The sequence below is a fragment of the Aythya marila genome (assembly GCF_965140915.1).
Source record: "Aythya marila genome assembly, chromosome: 9".
Classification (NCBI taxonomy): domain Eukaryota; kingdom Metazoa; phylum Chordata; class Aves; order Anseriformes; family Anatidae; genus Aythya; species Aythya marila.
Window position 1 is genome coordinate 12,434,704 of NC_139050.1, and position 24,476 is coordinate 12,459,179.

At 44.4% G+C, this 24,476-nt stretch overlaps 1 protein-coding gene across 3 annotated transcripts in view; it reads right to left on the bottom strand.

The window, feature by feature from the left end:
* Nucleotides 1-254: 254 nt before the first annotated feature.
* The window catches only part of ARHGEF4 (Rho guanine nucleotide exchange factor 4), a gene marked incomplete at its 5' end in the record, with an annotated part of 114,381 nt that continues 90,159 nt past the window's right edge, over nt 255-24,476 (bottom strand). For all 3 annotated transcript variants that reach the window (XM_082767020.1, XM_082767021.1, XM_082767022.1), the window contains 9 exons: nt 255-3,541; nt 5,426-5,503; nt 6,133-6,376; nt 6,820-6,951; nt 7,829-7,958; nt 9,354-9,586; nt 10,114-10,293; nt 11,283-11,477; nt 14,209-14,388. In XM_082767020.1, the coding sequence (XP_082623146.1) occupies nt 3,384-3,541; nt 5,426-5,503; nt 6,133-6,376; nt 6,820-6,951; nt 7,829-7,958; nt 9,354-9,586; nt 10,114-10,293; nt 11,283-11,477; nt 14,209-14,388 (1,530 nt within the window). In that variant the 3' untranslated portion in view covers nt 255-3,383. The remainder of the gene's footprint in view (nt 3,542-5,425; nt 5,504-6,132; nt 6,377-6,819; nt 6,952-7,828; nt 7,959-9,353; nt 9,587-10,113; nt 10,294-11,282; nt 11,478-14,208; nt 14,389-24,476) is intronic.

Genomic DNA, 24,476 nt, shown 5'->3' on the forward strand with positions numbered 1-24,476 from the left:
GGATGGTGACGTGCTGGACAGGGACACAGAGTTTTTGGGGAATCACCATCCTTGGAACACAGTCAGATAGCAGCGTGACAAGACTGCGCGCGACCTGATGCAGCTTCACAGTAAGTCTTATTTTGAGGGTGTGTGCACGCATGTATATTGTTGGGGGACTTGTGATAAGTAAAATCCCAACACCTCTTCTGGCCTGGGTAAGTCTAGGTCAATGCAGCATCCCCCCCCCCATACTACAGTGCTCATAGGCTCAGAGAATTGATCCCTTCTGTGTCAACACTTTTTCTTCCTGGCCAATCAAAACAGACACATGGATAATGAAAGGAGGGGCGCACACACTTAGGGTAAACACAAACGAAATGATTGCTTTCTGTTACTGATTGCTTTCTGTTACTGATGCTTTCTGTAAGGCTGACTCTGTTTGGTTGTTGCAATGCAGCAAGGGTAATCATTTAGTATGCAGGATGATGTGAAATCCGAATGGTGTATTGCTCTGCTCAGCACTTCTGGGGAATAAAGCTTACGCTGGTGAGTCAGGGAGCGATGGGTGCCTGTCCCCAAAAAAGGAAGCGTGCCTGTGCAAAGGCTTAGGCTGCTGGCAGGTAACTGTGAGCTGATGCTGTGCTAACACTGGGTCTGGGGCGTGCAGGTGACATCCCTGAGGGCTGGGGGTGTGTGGGGTCAGCTCAGTAGCGCCACTGAGCTACCAGAGGGGCAGTGCTGGATGCTGGTCTTCATGCCTGGAGCCTACAGCGTTTATCAGCGGGTGAGCTGTGGCCAGCTGGCACCTGAACTAGTGTTTAGATTGGGTGTAGGAGGTGGAGGGACAAACAGGGCACTGCTTGAGGCACACAAAGCAGTCAGTAGGCTGTGTATGGCTAGGACATGGTGCTGTAAATAATGCTGATGGGCAAGATGAAGCAGTGGGGGGAGGGGTTACCTTAGTGCTTTATGACAGAATTGGTTTTTTTTTTTTTTTTTGGTTTTGTTTTTTTCCCCCATCAAGGTCTTGATGCCTCTTCCCCTCAAGTGAACAAAACTTCTGCTTATCTCAGGTGGCACAGCCCAGCTGGCAGCCAGTCCTGTTGGCTGCCGCTGCACTAAGCCACAAGGAGAAGTCCAGCCAGGGCTCGTGGGCTGCATGGGTTCAACGAGCTAGAGGCATTGCTGTGGGAAGAGCACTGCGAGGCTGGTAATGCAGCTGCAGTGCACAATAGAAAGCTGATACTTGTTTGCCCTCCATGTTTTAGTGATGTGTGCCTGGTTGTTCAGTGTTCAAAGGCCATTCCTGCAAATGTCCCAGTGGCTTGGTTTCCTGACTGCTGCATGCCACCAGAGATAATTTTTTTTTGACAATTTGGGGTTCTTGTTGCCATTCTCTAGAGGACTGCATTGAGTGGTGATGGCACATTGGGCTCTGCCTTGGCAAGGAGCATGGGCTGTGCGTTTTCCCAGGAACAGTGGCAGGTGTGGCACAGGCTGTGTCAGGTCCAGGAGAAATTGCTGGGTTCTCTCAGGACTGTTTCTTAATTCACTGATCTTGTTGTGCCTCTTTAATTCCCTGTTGCTCAGAGGAGGCTTCAGCACCCCCTGCAGCTTTTTTCATGTTTGCTTGATTTTTTTCCCTTTAAGTAGCTAGCAGGCAGTTGGGACTCAGCTGCTGGTGCAACCAATGACTTGCTAACCTTGAGCAGTGTTTTGAGTGACCAGTACCTCTCTGGTGCCGTATCTTGCTTCCACCAGCCTGCCATCCAAAAGATGGCTTCACTGAGGGAAGCCTGCAAGTGCTTCTCCACTGATTAGCAGTCACGTGTTAAGTTGCAAGAGGAAAATCTCCACAATTATTTTGAAGAGAAACAAGTTTACACAGATAAGACATGTCAGACACAAACACAGGCTGAGCTTTACTTTTACAAGTTTCTTTATGAAATTATATAGCCCCTGGTCTGGGGAGAAGATATAGTGCAAGAATGACTTTGTACATGCTACTGAATGCAGATATCCCTGGATGACCAGACTTTGGTCAGCTACAGCATTAACAAACACTGGACTTCTGAGCTCTGCAGGCAGTTAGTGCTTGCTCAAATAGCATCGTGTTGGAACATGGGGGTGTCTTCCTTCCAATGTCTCCTAAGCTAAGAAATTCAGTCAGTATGGCTTCTAACTCTCACTATGGTAAGGCAAATCTTTCCTTTTGCTAACCAAGGTTTAAATTTATTTTTTCTTGGCCACAGTTTGAAAACTGGGTACCTAAAGTGAGGCTTTTAGTGCTAAGTCTTGGCCTTTTGCAATTAGCCTTAGGTTTGATTTTGCTTTGTTTTTTGAAGGTGTCAAAACCCTGTAATAATACCCCTTGAACTGAGGGTCTGTAGAAGTTTGCATAACTATCGTGGTTTTAGTTTGTCAGTGTCAAACTGCAGACTGACTTCTGGGAGCTAGGTTTGCAAATATTGACCTTTTGTTATTTAAAAAATAAAAACAGACAAAACAGGCATAAAGTTAACAACATCTGACAAGAACAATTACAGACTTACAAAATACACAGTTCTGGTTTATACCATAAATAAACACATTACAAACAGTGAGCATTTTCATTGGCCAGGAAATATGGCAGAATGATAAAAGATAGTCTAAGGAATTGATGGTATTAATTTAGGCACATTTTTCTCTATCTTATAATAACAAACCCTCTAGAGAGATTCTTGACCTTTACTCATGCTGCAGGTTGATTGGCACCATTTAATGAACTATGTTGTTCATCAGTGTTGTTGAATTAAAGGAAAGAGAAAAGGGTCACAGTGTAATACTCACTGTTGTCTTGTCTGAGTGCCAGCAAAGGCTAACTGAATTAGTTAGAAGTGTGTAGGAAGATCATGTCCTTGATCAGAAAGGTGGGGAATGGGGAATGGGCAGAGAATAGAAGGGATTTTTCCTCCCTGGAAAATGTATGTCAGCGACACTGAGCTGTTGTTCTGAGCATGTCAGTGGACGAGGAGCCAGTAGGTTTAACAGCTGCCATCCCCTCTCTGACCGCTGCCAGGCAGCAGTAGTGTTCACAGCAGAAAGGAGTGATGCAGTGTACAGCTGACAGGCAAAATCTTTCCAGATGAAACACATCAGGTTCCATTCTGTGATCTCTTCCTGGAAGTTTGTTGCGGGTGCTGTGCAAGGCTGGCTCGATGCACAAATGCACGTGTGCAAGCACACACGCAGTGTCTCACCTCGGAGCCAGGTCAGTTGGTCTGCAAAATAAATAGAGAAGGCAGGAGCACATGTGCCATCCTCTGTAAACAAAGGATTGGAAGAACCTGGGCTCCACCTCCTAGGACTGATGGATAAAGTGCTTTCTCAGAAGGGGTTCAGGCACAAACATGGGGCTGTCCTTATTTCCGGAAGGGTGTCAGCCTGCTGATGTTCTGCCAGAAGTTTGAGGGCTTGCGCTTGGGCTCTGCCAGCATGAAGACTTGCTGCTGAGGGAGTGTAGTAGGCAAGGTGGGATGCTTCTGACGCATCAGGAAGTCGTAGTATGGCCTGGTGACAGCTGATGGCAAGGAAATAAGTGAAGCGTGTTACTTGAGCACAGTGCTTTCCATACACCCTGCCCCATCCCTGTTAAAGCTGCAGGGGAACAAATGTGGTTTCCCTCAGCTTACCCCTTATTTCAGCACTGCCTTTTAGGCTTAGGGTTGGTGCTGTGGAAGCCCTAGAGCATACCCTGTCCGGCATACCCTGACAGTGTTCTGTCAAGCGTACAATGCAGCTAAATGGCTGTAAACTCCGTTTGTGGCCATATCTTAGTTCTGGCTTATTTTGAAATGTAGCCAAGCTTTCTTACTGGGGACTCAGCTGGGATCCTACTGCTGGCTGTTGCCACCACGAGGACTCTCTGTAGCCTAAAGGAAAGCAAATGACATCTCTTCTTCTGGAGATAAAGGGCGATGGAAGCATCACAAAAAAGGGTGGCAGGAAGCCTTAGATGACAGTGCTGCAGGCACAGGAACCGCCTGTCCTGTTGCTTGCATTCACACTCCTCTGGCCACTTAATTTTTATTTATTTATTTATTTTAACAGCACTGTTAATGAGCATGCCATCTGCTCACGGGATGCTGCCAGAATAGCAAGCTTTAATGCATTTTCCACAGGCAGGACAAGTCGGCGCTGCAGTAGCCTTTATGACCCTCTGCATCTTAGGAATCATTAAAAAATTTCATCTTGTCTCTTCACAAAGGGAATGTCATACTGTTTGGAGAGCCTGGCGTCTAGGGTGAGGCTGTGAGCTAGCCTTAGAACAGGTCTTGTGCTTAGCTGTGGGTTCAGGTTCAGCACTCGGTGATCAGGTGCAGAGCAGGTCTCCTGTAGTTTGGAATAATTTCCTGACTCCAGCTGTCTGAATCAGCCAGGAACTGTACTGCACAGTGTTACACTGGAGTTCACCATCTGGCCTACTCAGGAGTTTGTTAACACCACTCATTGAATGGGTTTATTCAGAGAGGTGACGTGATAGTGGTAAGTCACTAACACCAACCGTTAAAACTTCATTTCACCAGCATCTTTTGCTACACATCAATGAAGTTTTAGCAAGAAAAATGTTCTACTGAACCAGATGGCCCACATCTGAGCTCTGTCAACACAGTTTAAAAAAAAGCATTTTTTTCTGTGTGTCCTGGATGAAGTGCTCCTTTCTTTATGATGCTGTTTCAAAGCTTAATGCCACGAATACTTAGTTCAAGTCAAATAGGAAAGAATTGTAGTGGCCATATAAAGAGAGGTACTTATCAGCTGGATCTAATACAGTCTTAGGGCTTAGAGGTACCAGGACTTCTTTGCAGTGTTTAGCTCTGGAGTCCTAGCTGGAAAAGATATGCCTAGAAGAAATCTAGCAGAACAATGCTGGTATGAATGACAAAGAATGTTTGCCATTTATTAGAAAGAACAAGCAATTGTGATCTGCAGCAAGGAAAATTAAATGTCAGGGAAACTCTGAAAGAAACTGCAGAGGGATTACAAAGTCAGCTGATTTTATATTAGGCAGCTCTTGGATGCTGTATGTTCATCTGAATATGGCCTTCAGTCTCACCAATGGATTCTGCTGTTAAGGGTACGACAGCTTAATTTTTACTGTTTTTCATCTTTGGTGATAATTATTTAGTTTTCTATATAGATCTCCAAGCTGGGAATGATCACTTCAGTCCAAGTTGCTCGTTATCTAGCTGTTTGACAACCCTCTCTACCTTTACCTGACCACGAGAACGCAAACTGAAGCACTTTAACATGGGAAGAGGTATCTCACCAACTTAAGGCTTAAACAGAAAAGGCAATGCTCTCAGAGGTGGTGGCTTAAGCACTAGTACTGTAGTCCATAAACACCACTACCACTCCCCAGCCTGCAGTTCTAGCAGCATTTATAAGTTCAGGAATGACTCACCTTTAGGCTTCCCAGTGTGGTGCTGCTTGCTGGCATTCAGCATTGCTTGCTTTTTCTGCACCTCCGTTATTGAAAAACCTGGAGAATAAAAGAGAGACTGTCAGCAGCAGGTCATCCAGTTGTATTTCATGGGAGCACACTTGCATAGACATTAAGAGAAACAGTGAAGCTGGAAAGTACCTGAGGTGGGAGGGCACAATCTAAAATTACTCCCAGAGCTGGGTAGGGCACATACTGCTCCCCCCCAGCCTGGTCCTTACCTCTCAGGCAAGGCTTACTGCCCACCAGTGCCCCCACCCCTCCCCACCAGCTGACAAAGCCAGTCCAGACCTTCTGTGGCTCAGATCTCACATCTGAACTATTTGGATAAAACAATGAAAACCCTCTCTCACAATGCGATCTTTTGACTGAATGTGTTTTGTACAGATGCTGCTATGTCAGGCTCTCATGATATCTTGCACAATAATTGATGCTCTGTGTAATACATTGCCTATTTTGTCAGCCCTGCCTGAACTCATTAAAGACATCAAGGTCTCCGAGGACTTCCTGCAGTGTCTGATCATTGTGGTTTGTATTTCAAATTGCACAAATTCATTCAGTGCATTCTAGTCAGCAGCCCAGAGCTGGCCTGGAGCATGCTTTGGCTTCCTGTCAAAAAAATAAAATAAAAAACATACCCCTGTGTTACAGCATTGCTTTCTGCATACCTGTTTCCTGGTCGAGCTGAACCTGTCTCCTTTCATTCTCAAAGGCCTTCAGCCAGCGCTGTTTCTGCTCAGGCTTTTTTGCACAAAATAAGTGGACTTCCTCAGTGTTGCGGCAGTGTAATTTAAATGCATTTTTCACGCTGATACTGAAGTCCTTGTCCTTTCCATCTTCTACATCTAGGATTTCCATGTCATCCATGTTGATCCGACTTTTATAGTACAAGATGTCCCGACGCAGAAGGTCCTGTAAGAGAGATCACACAATCATGCAAATTTTTCCTTTACATGAAAGCTTCTGAATGGGATACTAATCCCACGTGGAAGTGCAGTTGAAAAAATAACAGATTTAAAAGAATGAGAGCGTCAGTGCTGATACTTGAGTTGCATAAAATAAACCCACATGCTAATCCTAGAAGCAGTGCAGTGTGCTCTTACAGCTCTCTTACTACGAGATTTTGGCTAGCAGTTGGTTTATTGCTCTGGTCAGGTGTACAGAACACCAGGATGCCAGAAAAAAGACTGCCCTGAATGCACCTAAATCTCTTGTCTGTGCAAGAAGCACATACACTGCAAACAGAATTAAGTATTACAGAAACAGACAGGTAGAGAACAACTGGAAATGAACTGAGGGAGTTGATTCATTTTTCAGCATTGTAACAGAACTTGGATTTATCTACTCAAGTTTACCTTCTTGCAGCAGACAAGCTGGTGATCGAAGAGGAAGAACATCCTCTGTTGGCTCTTGGCTTGAGGATGGGAGATTTTGGTTAGTTCCCCAGAATAGATGAGTTCTGAGCTTTTGACTAGCACATCTTCACCCTGAGAAGTAAGAGCAGCAAAAGAGGTCTGGTCTGTGCCATCCCAAAACAAGAGAGAAGAAATAAGCCCATGGTCTCACAGGAGAACCTCAGAGTGGTTGTGTAGCCTGAAGCCCTGCTGCTGAAACACTCTTCCAGGAATGAGAGGGAGCCTCTGTGATAGAGAAGAAGCCTTGTTGTATCATGGAGGATGCTGTGCCCTTCGGTTCCCAGGGAATGGGAACTGAATTGGAATAGAACAATAGTGTGTTAAATGATATTTTTCCTTCTCTAGGGAGTCTGCTTAGGGCAGCTGGTACATCCCTGACCTTAAAGGAATCATGTAAGGAGGTAGCTTAGAATTTAGTCTGACTTCCTTTGGTGGGAGAGGGAGTGGTTTTACTGACTCTGAGGTTCAGAAAATGAGGAGCTTTGTGTTTTTTTCTTTAGCTAATTTTTTTTTATGTTGAATCTACAGTGAAATTTTGCTTCCATTTTAGCTATATCAGAGCTTGCCTTTCTACGAGAATGATGTGCCTTACTAAGCACATTAAGGGGTAATTCTGCCCATTTTGACCAATTCTAAACCACTCAGTAGAATGGGGAACAAGAGGAGAACAATAGGATTTCACCAGCCTACATTCCAATTTTATTCTGGAAGGAAAAAAAGGAAAAAAAAAATCCCAGGGAACAGGCAAAAAGGCAGCTGGTCTAGCTGGGATGTGCTAGACCTTTTCAGTTGTAATAAAAGATCGCATCATTTTAAAAAGCACACACACAAAAACCCACAGAACAACAGAACTGTTATGAAGTTCTTCCTATAGGCAGATGGGGAGAATGAGGGAGAGTGGAAGAAAGTAAACACAATCCATTCACTGCATGGGGAAAGTCTGTCTTACCTCCCAGTCTTCTATGGAACTTTGCCACTGAGCAATTTTGTCAATGTTCTCTAGCCGCCGCTTTCTCTCATTGATGAGCCGAGCAACGTTCTTCATGGCATTTAAGGCAGCTTCGACGTCTTTATAATCCCTGTGGTAGAGCAGAGTTGTGTCATAACAAAAGGACTTTTTTAATTTTAATTAAAATTTATTTTATTTAAATTAAATTTATTGCATCTATGCTCCAAAGGAGTGCAACCTAGCATGCTGTAGGGCTGGAGAGCAGAAAACATTAGTGCTACTTGCTGCCCTACCCCAGCAACTTTATATTGAATGTATTAGGTACATGTGGCTGTGGGCAGCTTTTTGGAAGTGTGCTGCTTTTAAGGCACAGATTATATAGTCTTGTAACAAATCCAGGCCTGTCTTGAGAAGGAGGCAAGTAATGAAATCCAGTCACAGAGGCGTAAATACTAGTTGCTGGAAAATTTTCCACAGCTTTCTAAGCATTGCTTTTTCCCCACATTAATACAATATATTCATAATGCCACAGTTTTCTTACAGGGAACAATTCTATCACACAGAGGTAAGATGGTTTAGATGTGGCTTGGTTTCAAATAGGAGCTGCTAGTTAATCCAGAAGGGTAGGACAGAAGCTGATCCACCCTCACCACACACCATCTGCTGCCACCAGCAACTTCTTTTGAGTTAGAGTAGCTGAGAAGGAGCAGTTCGGCACAACTTATCTCTAATGCAATTTTCTAACATCTGTGTACTCCATTAAGGAGCTTTCTGTTTAGAGAGAATTCCAGAACAACATGCTTATGATTTAATAAGACGTGGAAAACAAGTCTGAGAAATACCATTGCTGTAAATCAGGGTGGTAAAATTAAGTTGTCACAAGGGACCGATATCAATACTTTAATACAGGTTTTCATGCTTTATTTCTGTAGCTAATTATTTCAGATGCTTTACTAAGTCACACTGTTAATTGAGCCAACAGCAGTGCCTTCACCCTGAAATGGAGCTATGGATTTGCAGGCAAGGATTGATTTGATTGCTGTAGGTCGTGACTTCCCACAGGGAAAGCACCAAGCAAAATTCATGACTAAGTTTCAGCCTCGACAAGCCCTGGTGTAGGTTCATAGACATGTTGGGCTATATTCAGTCAGTGCTTCTGGTGGCAAAGTATTCAATACCATCGCGACAGGAAAAAACTACGAAGTCTGTATGTGCAGGTACCACAGATAGAAAGGCCGAATATAAATAGGAAAGCACCATGATAAAAGGTGGACTTTGCAACTTCAGGTCTCTAACAGCCAGGAAAGCCCAGTGCTACTGTAATGGAAATTTAGGTATTTGACTGAAAATTTCTGGGTTTTGTTTGTTTGTTTTGTTTTTTCTTTTCTTTTTGGTATCTACAAGGTAACACAGAAGAATTGTGGTACTGGCTGCTCTTAGTAAACTGCTCTCAATACAAAATTCTTCATTAGTCCATTTCCATGAGACCAGTCTTACTCCTCCCCTCCCCACCATGCTGACTTACCTGTGTTGAGGGTTGGTGTATTTGAGCAGTTCAGCCAGTTGCAGTGGATATTTGCAGATTTTCTGCACTGGCGTCAGCAGAAACCCATCCAGAGAGATGTCAATCATCTTCTGCAGCAGGCGGCAGGCTTCAAAGAAGTAGACATACTTGTTAACTTTGGTGAGGCGGGACAGCTCCATGCAGGCGTTAGGGTGGTTGTTGCAGTATTCAGAGTAGATCTGAAACTCTGTTTGCTGCAAAGGAAATTAAAGGGATTTACTGCCCATGTTCCTTTGGGCGATGGCCTGGCTCCAAACCTGTATCACATTGGGGCTGTTTGATAAATTGTATGCTCCCCTAATGCTTTGAAGCCAGGAGACCTAAAGCTGGGGCTCGTGCAGCTTATCTGAGAGCCTGAGACATTTCTGTCTATTCTGGCCTGTGCTCAGCCGAATGTTTTTAATGACCAGCTCAGCAACCGCCTGCTGATCCTGCACAAACCTGAAAATACCATAGCTGTAAACTCAGGCCCAACTTGGGATTTACACCTCTGCCTGAAGTAGCATGGTCTGGCAGGCAATACAGTGCTCAGGAGCTGAGGCATTTTGGAAATGTTCTTGCTGCAACCACAAGAGCTCCTCTAGCTGGCTGGGGTAGGTTTGTTTGATGGGCTGTTTTTTGTTGTTGTATTAACAGAGCTTCAGTTCTCAGACCAACTTTCAAATCCTCTGGCCTAACCCATGCTCAGCCACCTCTTTCCCCTTAAGTAAAATTTACTTACATATTCCAAGAAGCAGGAGCCAACCTCACTTAAATGTGGGTGGTCTTTGTTGAATTTCTTCTCCAGTGCTTTAACAAATTTCTTCTGGCATCTGTAGATGTCTTCAATATTCCCAAAGATTGTCTTCAGCTGTTCCTCTGTAAACATGTCAGCTCTTTTGCGGCACTGTTTAATGTAACCCTAGGAGGAAACCACATTGGAAAGCTTGCTGGGCACTTGCTCAGAGGCCTTTGGATATCATCAGAAAACCCTAGGACTGCAGTCAGTTGTACAGGTTCTTGTACCCGCTTCGTTCACAAGTGCATCCATCCCTTAGCTGTTATTTCCTCAAATATCACTCAAATTATGGCAGAAATAGAAATCAACCCACAGTCATGTCACTGCCATAAATGAAGCAGTAACCCACACCCAGAGCTGCCTTCTCTCCTGTAGAAAACATTTTTGTCTGTCTGCAGGCTACAGGGTGTTCTGACCCCTGCACTGATCCACTGACACCTAAATTCAGTTGAGGATCTGGCGTGGCTGCTCATGTTACCAAATTCATCACTTATTCAAAGACATGGGAGAATTCTGGACTCATGAAGGAAGGGTGCTTGGTAAGTGTTGCTGCTTTGCCCCAGCTGGCTCTCCTGGAGGACACTACATTTTTCGTGTCATTTTAGTGAAAATCTGTGTTCCTGCACTACTCTTTTATCAATTACCTTAATTTACCCCAGTGTATTTGACAGTGTGTCACTTCTGGAAGGGGTGTCACAATACTCAGCATATTTGGAAGTGAAAGGCTGAATATCCCCCAGTTGCTTCAATCTGAGCATAACTTGCCTGAAGGTTGGAGTTGCTGATTATATTACCTCAGAACATGTATTAAAGAGGACAGCAATGCTAGACATTTACTTTTCTCTGGCATGGGAAATACAATTAATTCCATTTAATCAGAGCGTAACTGGGTGCTCCAAATTCAGAGGCATTGGGGATATTGCTGTAATGAATTGTCTTCTGTTTTCTGAGCATGTGATACTATGTAGCAGGACAGGCTCTGATGGCAAAACCATCTCATTTTCAGAGGAGGAAAGTTACCCACTTCGGAACCATATGTCTGCACAAGAACAGGACAGCCTCTGGTTTCCATTAGGGATGTTCTTTCTTTTGCTTCCCCCTTACTCCGTTACCTCACAAATGTCCTTCAGATGCTTGATGTAGTCTCTCTCTGTGCTTAAGATCTCATTGATAACATTGGTCCTCATTTGATCTTTGGTGGTCTGCCCCATCCCGAAGCGGCGGGTACCACTGCTGGAGTCGTCTTCTTTGCCACCCTCTACCTTTACAGGGTAATCTTCCATGGGTTCATCCTGGTTCACTCGGAGCTGTACCACACACAAGACATTCACTGTTCATAGTAAGAAATACAAGTCTTCCAAAGAAAGGAAGTTTGGGAGGGTTGACAGAATGGCAGACAAAGACTGAGCTACGATAAGGAGGGAAGAGGGCTACTCTGTACATGCTGACTGTAAATGTATTTTCCCATGGTATGTAATGTGTAAACACATAGCCCCAGAAGGAAAGGTTTTGACAGTTTGGGGATGGTAATTTCAAGCCGATTAACTGTTAATATGTGATATGGGTGGTTTTAAGCAGGCATATCTTGGACAGAAGTCACAGGAATGATATGAAGCCCTTGAGGGAGAACACGTACACAATCAGGACAGGAAATGTTTTATCAAAGTGAATTCTGCTTAGGTATTTGTGAGGGGACTTTTTGGGAGAGAGGGGAAAAGCAGTAACTATTTGCCTTTTTTTTTATAAGAGTTATATTATTATTCCCATACTATAAATATCAGATAGCCCTCAGAAGTACCTGCTTCCCCAAGGTTATTTAGAGATAATGTATTTTTAATATAAAAGCAAATGCGGCTGCCAGCGGGCACATAATGTAATGAAAAGCTGCATTACATTACAGGGCTGTGCGTGTAACTCATGGCTCCTTCACAGTGCCCATGAGATGGCAGCATAGCATGAGCAGAGACAAGCAGCAGCATTTTGTAGACATGCTGTACTACAGTCACTACATATACTGTCAGCAATACCAAAGTACCTTTGCTAAGGACAAGAAATTGTTGGTGCATTTCACTTGGGAGCTTTATTTCACATATTAGTATTGTAACTGCATATTTAATAGATCCCAGAGCACCCATGGGAATATTTTATATACAAGTCATCAATCCCAGCACAAAAAAATAAATGAAAAACTCTGAGGTAGGAACATGCATAAATGTAAGCAGTTTTAATACAATGATACAGGCCTGCTTTAAACTTTTAACATAGTCACTTCTAGGCAGGATTGTTTTTCTCTTGATATACATGTATCTCTCTGTATAAAAAATAATGCATACCCATCCCTTGCCAGCAGAGGCATAGATTGCACTTACTCTTTACAGTTGGTGAAACCCTCAAGATGTGCAATCCTGGTTTTCCTTCGCTGTGAGTAAAACAGCATTGGCTGGTCTTAAACTCAGACCTTGGCCTGAAACTTGTGTGGAGTAACTGAGAAACCTGCAGGTTTACCCAAGTCCCAGACCATTCTGCCCTTCCCAGCAGTAAGCTTGAGACCCAGAGATAATTAGTAGGAAATCTTCAGTTGGATGCTTGAATAAGTGTTGTAATTACTCTGCTAAAAGAACTAGTTATTCTTCATCCCTAATGGCTAGCACTAGTCTGCTTTCCCCTGAAATTGCCAGCAGGACAATTTGTCAGTAATGTGAACGAAAACAAGGCCTGTGTTTTGGCTGTGAAAATAGTAGCTTCATCTCCACCAGTGCTGAGAATTTGGTCCTAGTAATCTTTCTTGCAAAAAATATATACTGTTTGTAACAGTTACCAGCTGAGACCGTTTCTTGCAAGCTCTATAACAATGCATTTCACAACTTCTGTAGCACAACCTGCTCTGCTTCACCAAGGACTTTTTCTGCAGACACCAGATAACCTCCTTTCATGCTTCACCTGGTTTGGGGTCATTTGTGATCTAAAGTGACCCGGATAAGAAGCTGAATATCTAAGAATCTCCCTGTCCTTAGGCACCAAATCACCTCTGCAGTACTGTGCTTACGTGATGAAAGCAGCCAGGCATCCGTACCAACAGTCACAGCCCAAATAAATGACAAAAGGCCTTTCTTCTCACAGAAAGAAAAGAGTGCACGGAAGTTACCCAGACTGTTGCCCCCCAACCCCCAGCTTGCATGGAGAATTCACGCGTTTCAGAATGCTCTGTTGGAAATGGATCCAACCTCTGCTGCACACAGCTGGGCCTGTCTACCTGTTCCATATAGCTATTTCTATATGGTCTTTGTAACTGGCACCAGGGAGAGCGCCTTGGCCCCAAAATTGGTCAATATCAAGTGATTCATATTCACCCTCTAGTAATTGACATCACCACCTCCAAGACACCATTTTATGTGTTTTTTTTCTTCTCTATTTTAAGTGCCTGAAATACACTGCTGTGTTGTAGCCCAGCAGCCCGATGTTTTTAAAACTCCACAGCTAGGAGAAGGTGTGTGTGAGTCAGGTTGTCACAGATGTTTGGATGTGGTGTATGGCACTGGACTAAATTTGGTGCCATGCTCATCCCTACTGTCTGAAATAGACCCTACAGTGAAGACCTCTGTCAGTTGCTTCTGGGATTCTGCTAGGAAGTACATCTTGCTTACTCCTGAGGGTGATTCTGGGTGCTTGGTTGCAAACCAGCCAACACACATCTGGGTAAGCAGGAGCCCAGGCTGCAAACCACTATGCAGGGCAGTTCCTCAGCTGGTACAGCTCACCTTAGCTCCAGAACCTACAACTAAACTGTCCTTGCTCTGATTTACTGATGCAAAGAGAGAATTCTCCACACTGGTGGCAGCCCATCCCCAAGAGTTCAATGTAAATGGCCATGCGTAGAGGAATGGTAACAAGCACATGTTGAACCAACTATCCTAGCAGTAGAAGTTCTCAGCATTCACTACAGAACATAAAACCTGGGAAAAAACAAAACAAAAACAAAAACAAAAAAAAAACACCTGGCAGTAATGGAGAGACATAGAAAAAAAATCAAGCTCTTACCCGTACAAAGCTGGCTGGAAACCAGCCTTCGCTGTCCAGAATCCTTCCCCACCACCATTCCTTGTTGGTAGCATCCATTACTTCAATGACATCACCAGCCTTGAATCCCAGCTCTTGATCATCCATCGTGACATGGTCCCAGAGGGCTTCTGCATACACCACGCTGCCATCGCTGATGAGCTGTGGACAGAGAACATCAAACTGCCAGATCCTCACAGAAAAGCAGCCAGTGTAGCTGCAGCTTTGGCACAATTGCTGCTGAGCCAAACAAGCATTGACTACTGCTTGCACCTCATGAGAAACATGAAAAAGAGCTGTCAGTAGTCTGGCAGGTGCTTCAACTGACTTTGCTCTCAGTAGCATTTGTTCCAAATCACTTGGGCACATTGCATTTACCACCATTTAAAAAAAAAAAAAAAAAAAAAAAAAGTAATTTTGATGTACTGCAATCTCATAATGGTGAGTTTGCCTCAGCCAGCAAACAGGGCTCAGTGGTACCTTGTTGGTGAAGGACGTCCGTGTGCTGCCAGTGCAGCCCTGCTATGGACAACCTTGAAATAGAAGCGTGAGTGCCAATGGTTAGAGACACACTTAAGAGCAGAAAGTATTCTGAGGCCTCAGTGCTGGCCTAGGATGGTAAGAGCTTTAAACCTTTAGAGTGGTTAAACTTAGCATTTAAACTGCTTATAGTAAGTCTCCCAGAGAGTTCAAGTGCCTGTGCTCAGGGCCACTAGTTGTCTGTGCGACACCATGTCTCACAGAGGGCCTAATCTAGGAAAGAAAAAAAAATAAATATATATATATACACATATATATAAATTCTGGAAAGACAATGGAAAGAGGAATCTAGGAGACCAGAGGGAGAAAAAGAAGATGTACAAAACGCACTGTCCGTGGTTATGGGCCACACTGTAACACTGTCGGCCCTGCTACACAATGCACATGCTGTGCACCTTAGGTTGGCTTGATCACAGTTATCTACTGCTCATGGTGACTGGTTTTGTCCTTCTCAAAGAAAAAAAAGATGCATGTTGTAAAAGAATGACAGGATAATAGCACATACAGTAAATCAGGAGAGTTAACTGGAAGCATTTGAAAAAAAAAATCAAATATAGTCTGCCTCTGGACAGTAAATGTCCCTTCACTGAACCAGAAACAGCTTAATGCAGTGTATCCCTTTTGACAAAAATAACATCAGGATGACTGGGAAGGGGAGGATGGGAGGCTCCCACTTTCTGCAGAACCAGGCGTCAGCGCTCCCCACTGCCTCTTTTCAGCTGCCCTGTGCTGCCACCGCACTCACGTGCACGCTCGCTGCAGGGTGCTGCTCCTCAGGGAGAAGAGCACCACGACGGTACAGCCCCGCGGGCAGGGGGCGTAAGGGCTGGCACACAGCCAGTGCTACAGAGGGAAAATAATCCAGGAGTCTCAAGCAGCATCTCACTAGCCAAGCTACTACAACATAAAGAGCTGAGTTCAGTCTGGTCAAATGGCAGGGATTTGGCCCAGCGAGCTGCGGAGGGGGACAGCTGGACTTGGCAATTAATGAGTGAAGGTGTTGGAGTGATCTGGGATGCTGTTAACTCACAGGTCGCTTAGCAGGCCTGTTGCATAGACTTTGACGAGCCTGAAGTGTACTCAGCATTATGAATAAACCCCCTATTTCCATTTTTTGAAATCTTGTGAGCCTTGTCAGTCTTCTAGAAATGTAGAGCTTTAGCTTTCTAACACAAAGTGGAGAGGACTAGAATAGGGAAAGGAATGGATGTCAAAGCTACAATTTTACAAACTCAGCTACCAGGCTTCACTTACAGGAACAGCAGCTGAGCTGTGGGTGACGCATGTTGGCTGCGCTCACAAAGAGCCTCTGCTTTTTTGCTGAGCCACCTGTGGGTGCATGAGCTGGGTGTTTGCTTTAGCAGTGTGACTGCAGCTGGAGCTGGGGCCGAGCTGCGCGGGATTTTATAACATGGTGGGTAGGGGCTGGCTGGCACTCGGGAAATGCCCACGTTAACTCATAACTCTCTGGGCAAAGTGGCATTCGGCAGCCTTTTCGACACACATTCTGACCAGTTCGTAAGGAATATGGCGCTTTCTAAGATAAAATCCCTTTGCTATGTACTGAAATATGCTGTGCTGAATCACTGTGCACAATCAGCCAGCTGTACTGTAAGAGCTGCTCACCTTCCAAAGCAGCATGTATTAAAGGGAACACTCACCATTGCCAACCATGGCAGCTCCTAGGACCAAAATGGCTTATCTTATTACAGTTTTTGATCTTTGCAATTAAAGTAAGGTTTGAAAACCAACTAATTAATCTCCATATGAAACAATATTTATGTGCTGGCTTTGTAATATCAAGGAGAACCCAACGCATGTTCTTGAACAGCCACAGTCTCCTGCCCCAAACCTAGAAGAGAATGGGAGACAATACAAACCCAGCTGCCCTTCAGCTGCCGAAGCTCCTGCAGCAGGCAGCACAGAAGACAAACACATTGGCTATTTTTCCTTGTTGATAGCAACCCCTAAGTTTGTAGGCAGCACTGCTTGCAACCCAAAGGCAGAACTAATGCTGATGCTCTGAATTAGCCAAGCCCCCAGGCCCCATCTCTCTTCCCTGCCAGGGAGGCGCGTGGGCTAGCTAAGGCTTGCTGCGGGACGCCAGAATCCATCAGAACCCACCCAGATCTTAGTCCTGGGAAGTAAACTACACTGACAGTGTATAGCGCTGATTTTTTAATCAGTGCCCGAATTCTCACTCCTCCTGTGACACCTCGTATAGCTGCCTCCATTTACCAAACGTTCAATGTTTGTCATCAGCATATTTGGTAGGAATAATTTCCTACAAAACCGTTCTGACTAGCATTAATTACATTATTCCCCTTTATTTATATACCATCCAACTGCAGCTTCCCCCTCGGAAGTGGCTTAAACAGATGGACAGAGGAGGAGGGTCCCCATCCGGCAGGCAAGGAGAAGCTTTGAAGCAGCCACAGGAGGAGGGAAGCAACCCTTGTAGAAAGCGGAGGCGGCAGAGCCGTGCTTCATCTTATTGCAACCTGCGTGTGAGGAGTATGGCGTGACAGAGCTTACCAGGGGCATGTGCATGAGCCCAGCTAAATGTGATTTTTCAAAGTCCAGATTGATGCAAGAAGTTCCCGGTTCCTCACCTAAGATATAGCAGCTGATTATTTTATAGCAAGAAATAGACTGAAATTGCTTTAGGCCTTTTTACTTTCAGATGAAATAGGCTAGGAAAGCTCTTCTGAAAGAGCGGGGCAGTGACCTGCAGCTAAGGAGGCCCCCTCCTCATCTAGGTCCTGTCAGTGCCCTCAGTACCCCAGCCATCACTCTCCCATGACCTGTAAATGAGAAGTCTACTAATCTGGGACATCAGCATCCTTAAGCTTTGGCACTGAGGAAACAAGCTCTTATCAAATTCGATAGTACTCTGCTAAATGTTATCTTTATATCACATCTAGAAGTTCACCACTTCCAGCCGGTAGTGCTTAGAGTAAATAAAGCTATTAAACAGCTTCTATTTTAACCTTTCATGCAAGTTTCCAGAGGACAGTTATTTAAACTTATGTCTATTAGACATTTATTTTCTGGTATAAGTGATATTTTCAAACTCTTTTCAAACAAACAGATACAATGGTGATTTACTCGGTGATAAAATGGCAAATGAATTTCTCTGCTGATAAATGGAGCACAAGCTGTATCTAACACAAACGGCTGACTCTAAATGAGCTGCTCCTCAAGAATGTCTCTGCAGACAGATTTAGGAAAACACCAGCCTGGTGCATCAGGGTCAGAAAGTCTGAATGTCAGGGATGACTCGGAAAGAAAGAAGCAGAGAACTATAAAAGGCACAAAGAGCAACACCAGCTGGGAGTCTGGAAGAGTTTCCAGGCCAGAACAAGCTGAACAGACTTTGAAGCTGCAACAGAAAAAGGTGGATGGAGGCTGACCACGTGAAGGGTTACAAAATGATTAACAGGCTTGAAATGCCAGGCCCATGTGTGAGATCGCCAGGCCAGAATTTTAATACCAAAGTAGTACTTTTTCCTGTTGTACATAATTATGCTGTGCCACAAGATGCCATAAGCCAAGCACAGATGGTTTTAAAAACAGATTAAGCAAATCTATGTCCTTCAAGGCCGCTTAAACATATCATATCTGGATACCACCTCTGGCCCATCAAGGATCTTACTACACCTGGAAAGGCACACAATGGAAAGAACAGGGCCATACTTCAATGTTTTCCTAAGCAGTTACCCCGAGTCACAACTAAAAGTGTTCCTGGCTGGCCCTACAGAGCTGGTCTTAGGTCATTAGTGCAGTAAAAAATACAAATGAAAATACATCTATTATTTTCCATTTTGACTAGTTGTATTACCTCCAAATACTTCTTAAATAGGTGAGACCCCAAAACGTTAACTTGACGCAGACAGATACGTTCCCTGAGGTACAGCAACATTGTTGTTCAGCTAGAAAATTAGCAATTGCTAACACAGTGATTACAAGGACATTACGTCCTCTGGGGTAGGGCTGGGACTTCTCAAGCAGAGGTAAGTAAAACACTTTCTCACAGCTTAAACATAGCAGATCTTACATGCTGTACATCCTACCCATGCAACCCTTGCCAAGCACATGGAGGAAAGTGAGTCACACGCATGGAGCAGCCATGTGCCCCTAACACTTGGACATCCAACCCCTGGCTGCTTGTTTTCTGGCCAAAAAAGAAAAAGGGGAGGAAAATAAGAGAGGACAAAAGTGTACCCAGGGAAACCTGACTGATAAGACGCCTGGGATGCATTCAGAGAGGAGTCCCTGTGCACAGGCTACAAGGTGGGTATGCACTGCATCCTCACTCAAAATGTTTAGAAAGGTCTTTACAATTAAGAGCTCAAAGAACCTAAAAAACACCTTAAGCTCACAAAGCCAGAGAACTTAAGTCATTCCAAAGCTCTAAATCAGCTTAAACAGCTTAAACTCATCTAAGACCTTAAAGTGTCTTAAGCATTTTAAACCCATCTAAAGCCTTTGAGTGGCTTAAGGAGCTTAAAAGCTGTAAGGCTTAGAAAGTGGCTTAAGTATCTTCAGCTTCTGGCAAGCCCACTTCTCACACCTCTCCCACGTGCATGGCACCTGCCACGTCAGGTTAAGGTTAAGGTGTCTGGTGTACCCACAGAGCCCAGATCTCGGACAGAATCTTTCTTTTTAATGCTCTTAACATCTTTGGGAAGTGGTGCAGTCCTCGCCCGACAGCTCTGTCTGCACCGCAGGAGGCGGCACACAGACACTCACCTGTTTGTAGCACGGCTTCCTAGGCTGGTGCCATAACTGCGCCTGGAAATCAGCCACCCTCTGCCCTTATCTTCATTGTTTGGAAAGACTGGAAAGGAGTAGGGGTGGGGTTGAACTCTCAGATCTGAACAAGACTTGTCCTGGGGCACAAGCTACAAAGCTTCTTGTTTCTAGTTCCATTCTGGCTGTAGATGAATACATCTACTGATTCCCCTTCTCCACCTCCCCAACAGTTTTGATGTTCACGTTTACTTCAGGACGGGAAGTATTTACCTGGTTAACACAATGCCTTTTCTGATGCCCTAATTTTAACTGTACTATCTGGGACTGGAAATAGCCCAAGATGTTTCTGTTTGGCTGTTCACACATTTAGGAGTGACTACTTTCGCATCCTTTTTAAGCTACTGGTTTTCAGTCACACAAATAGATACGATTTTATTTAGGAAAAAACATATATATATATATATATATTTAAATGGCACATTGACACATTATCATGTCACTTAAGCTACACATTTTCCCCATTCTCTTACCACTGCCTGCAGGATTGCATTTCCTTTGTGCACTCTCACCACTACATCCACTTACAATATTACCTCTCCTCTTCCTTCATTACAGTACCGCTCCTGATTCCACTGTGTCTTCCCTAACTTAATTTTAAGATTTTCCCTACCTCCTTTTTCACTTCCTCTTCCACCATTTTAACTTTAGACACATGGGGAGCAGCGGTCCTCTTTGCCTACAGATACCCTGTGTCACTGCTGCACTTTGTGGCAGAGGGTCTTAGGACAATGTCACCGAACCAGGCCAGCTGCAGCTCATCCAATGTGGAGACTCAGCGAGCATAAATACTGCCTCCTGGCTCTTTGCAGAAGAAAAGGAAAGGGAACCCATGCAGTTCCCAGACCTCTACACCCTCTGACAACTGTTGCTACAGAATCAGTTATAGCTTGAAGGAAAATTGATCTAAATTTGTTTTACAAATAAGGTTAAAGAAAACATTTTAAAGCTTTGCGTTGCTAGCAAACCACTCTGAATCATCAAAAGGTCAACATCTCTTTGGGCCTGCAGTGGGCAATAAGCCAGAAACAGTGCATGGCTTTTTCCTTTGTGTGCACAATTTAATTTTAATGGGACATACACCAAAGAACACACTGAAATTATATTTATTGCTCCTATCTCCTGTGAAAACATCTTTGGATTAATAACACTGTGCCAAAGTCTGCACAACATTGGTAAGTGCTGGCAGACACGAGGCCAACAGTGATCATTTAGCAGTCTCCATGACCTGGCTCTCAGTGATGCTCTCCCTGCCTTAACCATGCAAAATTTATCCGCTTCCTTTCCTCACCTTCTTCTGGAAGATCAGTCCTGCAGGCTTTCAGTGACACAAAACTTGAGTTTGTTTGTTTGTTTTTTTTCTTTTTCTTTTCCCGGTGATCTCCCTCCCAATGCACACACTGTTGCAGATCTTTTCTTCACTAAACCAAGGATCACTGTCTGATCTTTTTTCTTTTCCTTTTTTTTTCTTTTGAAAATGGAGCAGAGAAAAATCTGAACATCAGCATTTAGAGAGACAAAAAGAACAAAGAACCTTGATACTGTCTTACTGTGAGGCAAAGGAGGCTGCCTAGCCTTTGTTTCTAGTTAGTATCTATAAATATATATATATAAAAAAAAAAGAGTAATTTCTTTTGTAGTCCCACAGACAGTTCTACAAACTAATCACACACACAAAAAACACACCTCACCGCCAACAAAAAACACACCGACCTTTTCATATTGCAAATGTCTCATGCTAGGTAAAGAAGATTCATTCAAGCAACAGCAGCAGATTCCTAGGATCTTCTGAGACTCTATTATTACGCTCTTGAGTATTTCCATATTCACTTTTCTCAAGTCTGCACGAGGAGGACTCATGGCTTCAGCAAAGCGAAAGCCTCAGCCCAGAACCACGCTCCTGTTTCCATGGCCACGCTGCAAACAAGCCCTGTGTAAGGGAGAGTGCAGCATCTGCGGTTCCTCCTGCAGAACATGGCTTCCTCAGCCAAAATATGAAAACATAAACATCTCTCCTGTCCCTCACAGGTTCTCGTTTTAATCACCTTGCCCCCCTGCACAGCCCTCTCGCAGTGACTATGGGCTTTTCAGTGTGACAAACGAGTAGTTTTGCAAAAGCAGATCAATGCAGAGCACGTTAGGTAGATCAAGCAACAATCTCACGCCACAGTCCCTGGCTCTCCTCACAGCCTGGCCATGAGGCTCGCATGTCACAGGACAAGTCACTTTCCCTTTCATGTCTACTGCAAGTTTTCTCACTAGGTAGTGTTTGCTAGAACAGGTCCTGACTCCTTGGTGTTACAGGTGCGAACTGGGATACAAAAATACCAAGTCACAACTTGGCAGCCCGTATTTTCTTAATCTCTTTGTGGATCTTATTTGGCAAGGTGAGGAAATCTGCGTCAGTTCGCTGATGAGAGAATTTGGCATAGCTCTTTGGTTTCACATACGATCCCTAAATAAGGTGCTTTTGTTTCCATACAGTTGCCACAACTCTGCAGATACCCAACATAGCAAGACTGGACAGCACCATGATTCAGAACAACCCATGGCAGCCAACCCAGCTCTGCTGTGCTGTTCCCAGCCATCTTACCACAAAGACGACAGAAAATGGGCCCATAACATTCACATACTCCCCTTGCACAGCACTGGCTACAAGCCAGTAGCACAAGCACGTGGCCTAGCAAAAGACAGTATCCTAACGCCATTTTTGTATTGACATCCTAGATAGATGCAATACCAAACAAGATTTCTAAGCATGGATGTTACAGTGGTTTGCTCCCTGCGCAGTGTTGCCTTTGCTGCAGGTGAAGGCAGCTCTGCTCTCCCCGCTGGTGGAGGCTCTACTGGCTCTGCCCCTAAGGGACAGCAGAGATTCAGGTGTCCAAACTGGTGAATTGGTGAGTTCTGGAGGGAAAAGTATGCTGGAAGGGGCTGTGCTAGGGTCACAGGCTCCAGGTGGAGAAGGGAAGTGCAGGATATCTGTGCTGCAGGGGAATGTGTAGGACCACAGCCCTGCAACAACAGGCCCTTGCTCAGAGAGGCCAGATCAGCTGGCCAGCAGCAAAGGAGAGCAAGCTCCCAAATTCCACCACCCATGGTCCTTCACTTCCCACGGATTCCTTTGCTGTTAGAGTCAACATCCTCGTGCTCGGGTAGATATTTTTCTTCTGACAGTTCCCACATAGCTGAGCTGCCTGTCACTATCTACCACAGCAACAGAGGTATGCACCAGTGCAACAGGATAGAGAACACAACCCTGGGTCTTCAGCAGCTCCACGACAATGCTCCAAGCCCCATTTCAACCACTGCCAAATGCACTGTAAGGGGCATCAACAGCCACATCTGGAGTAATCCTAGCTAAAGAACAGATACAAAGATTCAAGGATGACATCATTTTATTCTGTACTTTCCAGCACATTCCATAGTTAACAAGTCCGGTGACATGGTATAAGTAACAAGTACTCTCCCTCCCATAAGTCTTTCCTTAACCTGTATATTAAGATTTTATTTTTTTTTTAAATCAAAACATTAGAAGCATTAATTAAAAATAATTGTTGATGGTATCATCCTAAATGCTTACTGTGTTTCTTATCTGGCCAACTCATGCCTTAGATTCCAAGAATAAATCACAAAGACAGCAGATATCACATACCACCACAGAAATGAGTTTAGCCTGAGAGAACAAATTAAGGGAAAAGATACAATCTAAAGCCCAAAACTCCCTTTGGAAATGATGTGTTGGTCTTGCTCTTGTTCAGAGATGCTCTTTACACTCATGAGGCTCCACAGCTGGCAGTGGCAGAGTAGGCTTTGCCAGCCCTTGCCCGTTTGATGTTTTGGCAATTTTGCCCCACTCAGGGGCAATGCAAAATGCCCCGTGCAGGGCCCACAGAGGCAGCACCCTGCCCCATGCCATACAGCTGGATATGGCAGGCACCTCAGCATGGCTTCCCTAAAAGTCCCTGTCTCTTAGGTCAAATAAGTGGGCTGAGAATAGAAAAAAGAAAAAGTGAACTTTGTTTACTAAAATGCCCTCTCCTTCCCCACCATCCAGTCAAGACCTCCAGCTCCTGCATGACTCAGGGATCCTTCACCGGCTTTGTTTTTCCTGGCCTTTATCAGCTATCACAGCCTCTTCAGCCAAGCTCTGTGGCAGGCTTGAATGAGTCACAATTAATATCAGCCTGATTCACATGGACACACCAACTGCAGCTTCCAGCTACACGTATATGGCTGCAGATCAAGTCAAGAAAGAAGGAAAACACTGGGGTCCCGTACAGAAACTGCACACAGCTACTTCAGAATTAGTCAGGTATTGAGTGTGTAGCTAAGCAGTGGGAAGAAAAAAAAAAGTAACATTAAATATTAGGATGAAAATTGCTCCTATGCTCTTAGAAACCAGCATTATCACCTGTGGCGTGCAGTTATAATAACAAATCTACAGTGAGGGAGACTTCTTTACTGTGAGGTGACAGAGCACTGCAACAGGTTCCCCAGAGAGGCTGTGGGGTCTCCTTCTCTGGAGATACTCAAAACCCACCTGGATGCCATCCTGCACAATGTGCTCTACGTGATCCTGCTTGGCAAGGGGGTTGGACTGGGTGATCTCCAGAGGTCCCTTCCAACCTCGGCCATTCTGTGATTCTGTGAGTACTCTGTAATCTTGCAATTTTTTTTAATTGTAATTTATTTATTTATTTATTTCTTAAAAAAAAAAAAAAAAAAAAGGTTCTACTTTTTTTTTTCCCCCAAACTATGCTGGTACCAATAACCTGGTGAAATTTCTCCTCTTCTTTCCTTATAAGGGGCAATCTCACCAAGGACTGCATTACCTTCTCTATAATGTACTTTTCTTCTGGGTGGTCCCTCACAGTCCTGGGCTCCCCATAGCCCTT